This window comes from Telmatherina bonti, assembly GCF_933228915.1.
Source record: "Telmatherina bonti genome assembly, chromosome: 7".
NCBI lineage: Eukaryota > Metazoa > Chordata > Actinopteri > Atheriniformes > Telmatherinidae > Telmatherina > Telmatherina bonti.
Genome location: NC_136625.1, coordinates 22949756 through 22961766, shown reverse-complemented (window position 1 = coordinate 22961766; position 12011 = coordinate 22949756). Strand labels below are relative to the sequence as shown.

At 38.2% G+C, this 12011-nt stretch overlaps 1 protein-coding gene across 1 annotated transcript in view; it reads right to left on the bottom strand.

Moving 5' to 3' along the window:
• Positions 1–3139: 3139 nt before the first annotated feature.
• The window catches only part of tnr (tenascin R (restrictin, janusin)), a gene marked incomplete at both ends in the record, with an annotated part of 73499 nt that continues 64627 nt past the window's right edge, over positions 3140–12011 (bottom strand). The window contains 6 exons of the mRNA XM_079243802.1: positions 3140–3259; positions 5264–5427; positions 5855–6016; positions 10726–10822; positions 10974–11125; positions 11824–11956. Of these exons, the coding sequence (XP_079099928.1) occupies positions 3140–3259; positions 5264–5427; positions 5855–6016; positions 10726–10822; positions 10974–11125; positions 11824–11956 (828 nt within the window). The remainder of the gene's footprint in view (positions 3260–5263; positions 5428–5854; positions 6017–10725; positions 10823–10973; positions 11126–11823; positions 11957–12011) is intronic.

The following is a 12011-nucleotide window of genomic DNA, read 5'->3' as shown; positions in this document are numbered from 1 at the left end:
AACAGTCTAAATCACATTTTATCAACATTTACATTTCCATGCTGGCAAGATTTCAGATCACTGCAGTTACAGATTCTCAGTAAATCAAACTGTGACATTAAATCCAAAAAATAAAGCATCCTTGTTGTCGATACATGTGTGGTGCTGCAGTCACAGAAACTGGAAAACAAAAACCAGTTCATAAATGCTGTAAAGACGTGTGTGACGTCCTGTAAGAGGCTCAGCACAAACAGGAAAACAATTTGAATCTTTTCTTTCCACTGCAACTACAGCTGACTCTAAATAATGTTGATTTAAACATGTTACAGCTCATTAAATGGCAAAAAAATTTACATGATGAAAAACACGTTACAGACTAAATACAGCCAAATCTGTATCCCATCCCGTTTTTTTTTTTTTTTCTAAAAACAAACATGACATCTTTCCTACTAAAACACATAACATCAAATTATGCATATCAAGAAAATATTTGAGGCTCTCTTTTCTCTGTAACTTGAGGTATGTCTCCAAGAAAAGACAAAAATTTGCACAATTTTAGAAAACTTCTTAAAAGCAAAGAAGGGAATATTACTAAGTTTTTAAAACTACATATGCAGTGAATGACAACGCCTGTCCCATGCAATGGAGCATTTTGAACCGATGAAAATGAATGATGGTTAAACGAATTGAGTTTTTTATTTCTTTTTTGGGGAAATTATATAAAAATGAATTCAAATATAACAAAAGCTTTCTTCTCAAAAGATTTAAGAGCACCTTGTAGTTTGCAATGAGAGATATCTCCACAACAAAAATGACATTCTGTTCCTTTTCTGCAGGTTCCTTACCTTTGCTCCTTTGTACAAAAACTCACAAAGGGAAAAAAAAATATTCTAAGTAGTTCATGAAATAAGTACATAGAGAATTATCTAGTCTACCATAAGTCACTATGGAAAATTTATTGCATGAGAAAGTATGAAATACTTTGACATTGAAACATAAAAATGACCAGGAAAGGTCGTGTGTTGATCACCAAGTATAAAGCCCAGTAAGATGATTTACATTTTCTACTTTTAAACCATTTCAAGAGCAACTTTTAACTTTCACCCAGATCAGCAAAGAAACGCAATGACAATTCAAACAGAAATCTATGATCAGGACATTTGCGAGTTTAGGCTCTGGGTTGCAGTCCATGCCAACATGCACAAGGCTCCATCCATCTTCCAGAACAACACTGGTTAAAATGGAAATGCTCACCAGGGCTCTCTGAATTAGTTTGCATCTAAAGGGGGAACACATCAAAACACAATTCAACTTTACATCTATGTGTGTATATTATTAGTGGTTTATATAGGGAAGTTTTATTTTAATGTCTTCAAGTCTAAAGAGGAAAATAACAGAGTCATGTAATAAGAGCTGGATTAACTGGCTCACATCAATGAGAAAAATGAAGTTAAAAGTATCAGAACACAAAACACATTTTCCAGCTGATCAGAGAGGAAAAATAAGCATTGGAACATAATATATGAGAACATGTGTGACTTGCAGTGATGGTGACAATAGTTTTTGTGACCGTCTTTATATTTATCGTGGCAGATTGAGCCAGTTGTGTGTAGTTTATGTTCAGACTTGAGCACAAGGAATACAGCAGAAAACTGCAATTGAGTTACTGGAGCCGAACAATGAGCCACATTGGCTCTTGGTTGGCATGCAGCAGATTAAAAGGAACACATTCCCAGCAGTGTTTGATGATTGGGTTGCTTCACTGAGGAGCTTAAATCGTGAAACAAGTACAAGAAAAACTTGGCTTCACTCCACCTACTGCTTCTTCTGCTTTTTTCTTAAGGTTCATGTCAGCAGCTGCGGGTGTCGGACCAGGTAAAAATCTGCACCATTCCCACCTCTCTGCCACACTGAAAATGGTGATCATACTGCATAAAATGATTGGCTGGAGTGCGTGAGGTCTTGAAACGCGGATCTCTCCTCATACAGAGCGAAGCTGCTGAAGTGACTTTGGTGAATTGAAATGGCCACGTTCCAAACATCAGGCCCAGTTTTTACCAAGCACATCTTTGGTTAAATGTTGTCTATCAGCACCATCTCTGCAAGTTATTACAGCACCCACAACACAAATGAAACACCGACTAAATGATTGTAACTGACTTTTACAATTAAATGCGTGAATATTTAATGTCCATTAACATTTACAGAAATTGTGGATACCAAATGAACAACAAAAGCTTTGCCGTGTTCCCACTCAGTGCAAATACTGTCTCAGTGTGGCTACCAATAATAAAGACAATTTTGAACTTGTGTGACTAATAGAAAGTATATCGTAATTAATAGCACACATAGAATAAATAAAAAGTAAATGCAATGAGGCTGCTGCTGGTGCACTGCATTGTTGAGGATGCTTCTGGATTTACAGCTTTGCTTTTTAATGTCAATTTAAAGTAATGTCCATCATTTGTCATTACATTTATATGACTTAAAGAGTCAAAAATGAAGGCATCAAATCATATCAAATAAATGGATTCTGTCACAATATCAGTTATAAAAATATATATATATTACAGTTAAGGGTTTTAAGGGCATATACAGTTTATTTTGAGTTAAAAGTGGGATTTTGGGATGGTTAAAATAGCGCTAGCTCCCACTCTTGAGGGCGTTTCCTCGCATCCCAGGGAAAGGCAAATCACAGATTAAAGTAAAACAAAAGCGTCTTGGTTTGCCTTTCCTTTTTTTTTCTTTTCTTTTTTACAGCAAACAGAACTATTGTCATTCAGAGTGCTTAATAAATTACATACAGTGTCTTCTGGGTAGAAGTACAGCAGGGAAAGACAGCTGATGCTGGGCAGGTGCAGAGATCAACAGAGTTTGGACATGGTGTCAGCCTCTCTGCTATTTTACAAATGCATCAATAGCTGGAAACATCTGAGGATGATCTTGTATTAATATATTATTTTTCAACAGAATAAAATATTAGTAGCATTTTTCTTTTTAAATAAACCCCTTACTCTCACAGCCTCGCTAACACACTCTAGCAACATTTTATTCCAGCCTGCCTTTGTTGTCAGTGAGGCACAGAAATAGCAGAAACTCAACACTAAACATCATCCGAACTCCATTTCTCGATGACTCTGGATTGGACAGAGGTGGCTATTTATACAGAAGCAGACCGCCTTCTCTTGCTGCTGATGCTACGGAAGTTGTACGGCCTCATCTTCATCTCAACAAAGGGGATGGAGAACTCATGGCCTTTCCAGTGGTACCAGTTGATACCCTGTAAGAGGGAAAGCATGACTTTTAAGTACCTCTTTAATCTACATGCCAATGTTTGTCTTTGGATAAACAGACATTTGAAAAAGTACAGCAAAACATGAAATGAATATGCTTCAGCTGAGGCAAATACTCCAGATGAAAGGTTCAAATGTGGCTTCAGCAGCCAGCTCAGTAGAATTTTTTCTCTAATTACAATCCCCATCAATACCCTCACATTTGCAGCTCTTTCTGCTCCAGCTTCTCTAAAAGTTGAATTTCTATGAGGTGAAATGTATAACAACTTTAGTTCTTGAACCCTTTCATGAGGGTATTTAGTGTAGTGTGTCTAGACGGATGCTGTTAGCAGCCATCTTGTGATTTAATTGACTAATTATTAACCTTTTAGACTGTAAAGGTTTTTAACCTTTAATCAGTCTTCTCTAATGGTGCATTTTGATGTCAGTTCTGAAAATGCCAGAAAACACTTCTAAATGTCAGCCTTGTGAAATGAAGGCATTTAGTTCAAGAGTTAGTTCAGTCAAAATGTTGACAGAAAAAAAAAAAGTCTGATAACAGCTTGTGGAAAGAAAACCATGGCTAGGTCAAAACATGTAGTTTTTCGGACCAACTAAAATGAATTGAAAGAAGGGGAAAGAAAAAAAAGAATCTACAATGTTAAAAACTATCACCAAACATCCATCCCAGAGAAGGAACTAATCCTGAACCAGCACCAGCATTTTGCTCGTCGTCCAGTCATTTTAACCCTTAAACATATCACCGTGTCATGCATTCTCATTGAGCTTGTCTAGCACACAACTTCTTTGAAACAATTAGAAAATCCTCATGTGGCCAATCACTTATATGGAAACTATATAAAACTGAACGGAAACCAGTAAATAAGTCCTTGTAAGTTATTGGGATCTCACCTAAGTTTCTGTGCTACAATGTACTGAACTGAAAGTCATGTTCCAGGACATGTTAAAATGCTAAATGTATGCTTCCAAGTCAAGAGTAGTTTACATGCATTGTTCACACAAATTTGGGTTCATTTGTGAAAAGAATGCATATTTATGTATCCACAGTCAACAACAATATACATATGGCAATATGTTCCACACATCACAGACGGCCAGTTAGGTTATTGGTACCAGTTTCTTTCTCTACAACGTCATAGAAAACCCAGTTTCACCAGAATAAGATGAGATAAAAATGCACCAGCTGAAAAACTGACTCATCTCAGAAATTTTTAAAGAAACAGTAAAGGAAAAATAATCGATCTGAAGAAACTATCCTTGGAATGGTGGTTCTCAGCAAGCTGTTCTTAAGAAATGGGAAACATGGAGAAAAGCTGCCAGTATGCCAAACAATACAAGAGCTGGACTAAAACTTAGCAGCAATGGCTCTTTGTGGGTGATGGATCCTCCTCACATCTCAAACCACAACATTGTTGAAGCAGTGTGGGGTCATTTGGACAAAGAACAGAATAAAAGGCAGCCACCATCCAAAGAAGAGCTTCCAGAGACTCCTAAAAGGCTTAATAAGAAAGCTTGTCAAACAACGTTCAGGCTGTGTTGAAGATTAAAAGGTCATCATAACAAATATTGACTTTCAAGCTTGTTGCACATGATTCAATCAACCACTGGACTTATTTCCTGCAAATACGTAGAAAAATGAAGGCTAGCCCAGACTTTTATATTTATTTCAAACAGGAGGTGAAGAAAGGTGCAGCAGGAATGAAAGGATTTTAAAAAGTACTGTTTGAACATTAAATTACATAATCTTTTCAAGTAAATCTCACTCAGTTTAAATATTGTTAAACTGAGTGCAATAATACAACAACCTCAGATGTTTTGGGATCTCAGGAGCTTTGAGGTCTACTAAATCTGTTCTTGTGCATAAAGCATCTATGTGCCTCTCTGTAATTTGGGTAAACCATCCCCTCACCTTTGACACACTAAAGGCATTTAAATGACTGGTATTGAATACATTTGCTCTGATAAATCAGCGTAACCAACAGGCGACTGACCTGGCTGTGTCTGGACTCGCCGTATTTGCCATTGAGGTTGGCCCGGTGGCAGTTCTTGTACCACCAGGCTCCTTTATAAGACAAGGCACAGTTAGTGACAGCAATGTCATTGTCTCTGTCTTTTGTAGAAAAGGGCCGGCCCTGGTGGTAGCTCAGAGAGTCACCTGCGATCAGACGAGACAGAGATGGAGAGCTTTAACTATCAACATATGCAGGACAGCTGTGGCATGTGGTAAAAGTGAAAAATGTCATGAATATGCAATATAACTGAAGCAGAAGGGAGATGGTGAGACATAAGAGGGAGATAGAGGAAAGAAATCCTGAAGCAGCCACGATGAATCTACTCTGACAGAGAGAAGTATAATTATAAACATGGTGAGGTGACAGGTTATTATGGCCATGTTGACAGACAGAGATACACAGCAAGTGGAAATGTGGAGGAGTGCTAGGTCAGGTTTGAGACATTGGGAAATAGAAACTGAGGCAAGGATAAAATAATGGTTGAGAAGGAATGGGAGACAGTTTTCATATAAAAAAAAATAGGCTTCACGTGGCAAAAAGCTGTCAGTGTTGAATGTATGCAGCATGTACCAGCAGTGCCATTGTATTCGCCTATCCTGAGCTTGTAGAGATTTCTTGCATCTCCGATGGAAAATTTGTCATAATTGGCGTAAACTGATTCCTGTCCATCCCTCATGTCAATCCTCAGCTCGTATCGACCCTGAGCAGCAATCCTTTGGATGTTGTCAAGACCTGCAGAAGAACGACATGTTAAGGCCACCTTAAGAGACATTCCCAATGTAAATGAATGACGCTCCGCAATAATGAGGCTCATATGCATGTTCTTGGTGTCTAGAGACCCCAGGCAATGTATTTCCAGTGTCAAAAATCATGTGTCTGTTACTAGCCTGAGTAAATTGCAACAACACAAAGAAAGAAATGCAATATTTATATACAAAATCACTTGTAAACATAATAATAATAACATAATAATAACATAATATTTGCAGTAAAATACACTTAAAGTTCTGTTTGTGAACATTATGGTGTAAATCTTATGAAAATAGACATCAGTGTCATGTTTTTAATCACTCTTAAAGTAGGTCCTTATATCTAATTCTTTCAGGCATTATAAGGGCCAGTTCAGCTTAAAGGGTTTACTAATTCTATATATACAGCAACTTGTGTATATCTCCAATTACACCTGCAGTGACTCATATAATCAATGAAAATATTGTAAGTTTTCATTGATTATAGGACAAAAGGCTCCATCTGCTATATGTTTATTTAATGTTGGATATGAATTAGCCTTTAACCATCTAAAACAATCCTAAACGTCTGTACAAGATTTACAGTTGCTGTCTGATCATAAATTCAGAGGGGAAAATAAATTTCCTTTTTCAAAACGTTTATCTCTGACAGTTTTCACCAGCAGCTTTGTTGTCTAATAGGTCAGAAGCTGATAAGTGGGATGACAGACATGTCAGTCCGCTGGTGTGTATGATTGACACATTCGAGTGGTGGACAGTGCCACCAGCAGCTCTCCTGCAAATGCCATGTTCCAGCTTCCTGAGATATACAGCATTGCTCTCTATCTCAAAGCAGCAGATACAAAGCTTGTTTGAACCCCGGCAGCCGATAAAGCGAACGAATGAAACTTCCTTTGCTATCAGATTACAACAAGCGCTCATTTGGAAAAGAACCTCCCTCTCTGCTTAACCTCCAGCAGATGCATGTTATGTTTACATTTTCTGAACCAACCTGAGGGATGATTTGAGGGGAGAGGGGTTTCTTAAGCCTTCGCTGATAAGAAGGAAGTATAGCTTGCAGAGAGCAGAGGACCTCTGCTGTAATACAGTATGTCAGTGGAAAGCAGATAATATCTGTGTTACAACCCAGAAGCACTTAGGGTGACAGGGTAAAAGCAATTGTTGTAATAAAACTGTGTTTAACACTCGCTCATCGCTATTTCCCACTGTACAGTATCAGAGTATTATCAGCAATTAATCTACCACCCATTGTTTTAACTTTTCTTTTTACCACTTTATTCTAAAGCGTAACAACTGAAAATTCATTTTGACACACTGCTGCACTCTTGTATCAACATATCACTTGTTATTACCAGCCTTTCTCTAACACAGATGTAGAAACAATGAGGGGGGAGGGGATTAAAACAAGAAAGAATGGGATAATGATCACAGATTGCTCACAGCCACCCTGATTTCTCTTTTATTGCCATCATCAAACCAACACTGTGTTCAGCAGAGGTCAGTGAGTCGGGAAAATAGATGGGCAAAGAGGAGCTTTAAAAATGGTTGTCCTCCAACTGTAGCAGATTTTAATGAAAGCTAAATTTCCAAAGTCTTTACTGCGAGCCAGTTTAGTGCCTCTTCTTTTCAATTTCAGTGGATTTAATATGATTATTTATGGTTCCTTTTGTGCAGTTTATTGCTACTTTGTGTGCCAAGGCAGTGATTAGCTAAATGTTCCCTGCAATGGTTCCCCAGTGCAACAACAGTGACCATATCTCTTGAAATAAGAGTGACGGTCACTTGCAGTGGTGCTGCAGGGACCATCTGTGGGATGATAACATTTATGCATTTATAAGGATGATAAATCCAAAGGTCACCTCATACAGAGATGGTACAGACTCATCAAATACAATAATACATTCTGAGAATTAGTTTTATGATGATAGGCAATAGCTATTCATAATGATTATGTTCTGCTTGCTAACATGTAACGACGCAGATTTGTAGAAATAAGCCTTTGTTACTGTGAAGAACAACCGCTGAGCAGTGGCTGAGTTAGGGCATGGCGACAGCATGAAAAGGAATCTTTTCTTTCCAATTTGGTAAAGAGAAATCACATAAATACCTCATTTAATTGTGTTAAATTTGCATGAAAATGTTTGGCAATAAACGGATTAGAAAATTAAGAAAGTTGACCATAAGCAACTTTTGTCATTGTTTCCCATAGTGATACAGTAATTTGTACATTGATGAGTCCGTCATTTTCACTTCCTTGTGGCTTTGGTTTCAGTATCTCTCATAGTTTTAGTTTTTACCTTTGTTTGTGGCTGCAACTGTCAAATCACATGCCCAAGAGAAGCTTCCCATCCAGCAGAAGAGGAGCTTGTAGACTGGTGTCCTCTTCACTGATACTCTCTCACAGCATTCTGGGGTTAATTTTCTATTGTTTTGGATCAAAAGCTGCACACTTACAAGTCTAAACATACTAATCACTATGGTAATGAGAAACAAGAGATTTTTTTTGTATTCCAAAGAACAGAATGCTGATAATTTGATATCAGACACTTCCCCGGATGTTTTTTTAATCTGTGCCACAATTGGTCTGCGCTCTTCTGGCAACATGAAGAAAACCTACTGCATTTTAGGGAAGTGGTCTTACTTCTGTTTAGTATTTTTCTATTAGCTTAGAAAAGACACCAAACAGAGTCCCTTAATGCAACTGATCAGACCTGTAGGATTGTCAGGGAAACATACTGTTTGTTCTGACAGACTATGGCTTTCAATGTTCTGGTGAGCCGGGGCATTCACTGTGGTACATATCACTCCCAAAAGGGTCCCCCCCTCCTCTCTTAAATATGCCACTGTTTTATTAAACATGTTATTTCATGAAACAAAACTGACTGCATTCTACTTACTGGTTTCATTTTTAATGACTTTAGCTCTCCACATGCTTGCTCATCCTACATGGACAATAGAACCATTGTGAATGATATTAACATGGAGAGGAGGCTGATTGGTTTCTGTGCACAGCCATTTTAACAGGCAGGTCATCAGACTAAGAGGACAACTTCATGCTGCCATCTCAACATTGTGTTCTGTACGCTGAGGCTAAGCGCTCCATGCTGGCATGTCTTCTGTAATCTGGCATTATGGCCCTTCATGATCTACACCCTGAGGTTACATTAAGCTGCTTTTATGCACTGAGAGCACAGAGTTTCAGTGCAAGAAAGGGGAAAAATAGAATGGAAGTAAGAAGAGCATGAAGCCTAGGAGGCAGCTAAAAAGTGAAGCAAGATGCTGGAGATGAAGGTACCTTCCTATAATGTACTTTCAGAGGCCAGACTATGGCTGATTCAGCTGTTGTGGAAACAGGTCAGATGAAATATGCAGGCATCTTTAGATCACAATGTAGTGGTGCAGTCATTAGAAATGTGTTAAATCTGTGTCAGGATGCTTCTATGAGATGCCTTTAGGTGCCTCAGACAAAAACTTAAGAAATGAAGACAGTCACTCTACAGCTCTTTTCACACATTTTTTTTTCTTTGCACATGTGGTATGATCTCACATGTTTGATGATTTTTATCAAAAGTGCTTCAGGAAGTAATCTAAACAAGTCCTCCCTTAAGTATAAATATAGATAAATCAATCATATATGCTAGTAGTCCACCATAGCATGTTGTGTAAAACTACCAGCTGCTTTTGAGCATCTTTGCTGTTTAGCTAACAACAGCTGACAGTGTTCAATTGAACTCAACAGCACAAACTGCAGCTTTAAAAATAACCAGTGCAGGAACAAATCTGACATTTATTAAGTTGTCACCTCTAGTTTGTGATGGATGGAATCTGAAAAATGCAGTGTTTACAATCTGTTGTGTGTCACCAGCAAAATAACAGCCTTCCTTCTCTTATAATGGGGTTATTATGCAATGCTACAAAATCTCCTGTTACTTCATTTGAAAAGCAATCCCTCCCGAGGTTATGATTTAATTGCTAAAATTTTCACGCAATACTAGCCAATGAAGAAATATCACTCATTTGACAATTTTTGTAATGAATATAATTATTATTTTACAATTGGATCGAGAGGAGAGCAAAAACTATTTAACACTCCATCAAAACAGTGAGGACATTCTGCTGTTTGGTATTTGTATCAGAGTGGTGCTAAAACAATTACCGAGTCATTTCAGGGAGAGATGAGCTTTCAGAGAATCCAGTTATGAATGAGATTGAATTTGTGAAGTCAAGTGCTGAAAGATCAGATGAGAAAAAATAGTGAAACCCATCAGAAGACAGGTTTCACCAGTAGCACAGAGTACCCAGGACATCTTGGCTCCTTGTGAAATAGATATATCAACTGAAACCGAGTAAAAGAAATGAACCTCTATTGATTGAAGGCATTAAACCCACATCAGTCATAAGGGTGGTGTGAAACTAAAGAGGGTAGAGCAGCCTTGACAATTTGGAGCTGAGATTGAACAAAATGGATGGCAGGTTTCTACTCAATATTGGCCATAAAATGCAGTTAAAATACATAGAATATATTGCAAATGATTAAATAAGACTGCAGCTGACTTCCCTTACATCTGATTTAAAGCCCTACAAGTTTTTCTATTATTTTATTATGGAAAGCAAACAGTTATGACCTGATAAATCTAGAAGACTTTTCTTTTCTTTTCCACCACACTCCTTATCTCAGAGTGAGAGACTTACCAAGCCAGAACTCATCCTCCAGGTTTCCAAATCCAACACGGTAATCACTCCACTTCCTGGAGAAGTCTGTCAGACCATTCTGACGTCGTTGGAAAACCTGGATTTCAAGATGATGATGAATGACAAATGTAGAAAGAAAGAAAACATCATCTCTTAAAGCTATAAATTCTCGTCTCTGACCAGCATGCAATCTTTTATAATCAGATAAAGTTCTATGAAAAGATGGTGTCATCTTTACTGTGACTTACAATCCAGCCTCCTTCATCTGTGGTCATGTCACAGTACACCTGCACACCCTGGCTCGGATCTCTGTTGATGTAAATGGTGTAGACGCCACTGAGAGTCTCTCCGTTCAGCAGGTGTTGGGCACAGTTCTGAGGCGTTGCAAACAGGCGACTCCCTGGAGAGAAGCAGAGGTTCGGCAACAATAAGCTTTAATTGGCTTCTCTTCAACTTCTTTCAGTTTGGAGAATTTAAGATGGAGCACACAGATTTGTCTTTTTTTGTTGTTGTTGTAGCACATAGACATGCACACCATGGATTAAACTACTGTTAGTAGCCTGCCCAGCAGAAAGCCATGACTTGTATTTGAACTTCTAGCGAAAAACAAAAAAATATATATCTTCAGGAGTCAAACTCAATGAAGTAAAGGAGACTAAAATTGGACCTTTCATCCAAAAACATGCAAATAATGTTTTCTGTCAGTTGGATGTGCTTGGAAGCAACTTTACATCACATCAGTGATACTTTTGTCAAGTGATCTATTTGTTGGTGACTAGTAGCTTTCTGCTGCTTGGAAAGGTTTTCCCACCTATTTTCCTAAGTTGGCTAACACCCTGTCAAACACAGCAAATCAGAAAATGTAGCACATTGTTAAGATCACGACAGCCAGCTTGCAGGTGCAGCAGAAGTCTCCTGTACCAGACTGCAGAGTAAAAAGATGAAAATTCTTTCTGACTTTGGGGACTGATAATCATGCCCCATTGTTCTGTTCGCTTTCATACATAATTCAGGACAAACTCTCAGGCCAAGACTGCACAACTCATTAGAATCACTTTAGGTCAAAGAATGAAAACACATTATATGTGAGTCCTGTACCTGTAGTAAAAGTAGTGGAAACCACAGCGCTGGTATCAAGTCCTCTTGCAGCCTGGAGCTTGACGGTGTACTCCGTAGTCTCAGCCAATCCTTCTAGTCGAATCCATGTGTCCTCTGCATCGAGGATCAACTCCTAATGTACAGGATCATATTCATTCACAGTAGGTTGGTTAAAAGTATTCCTGTTT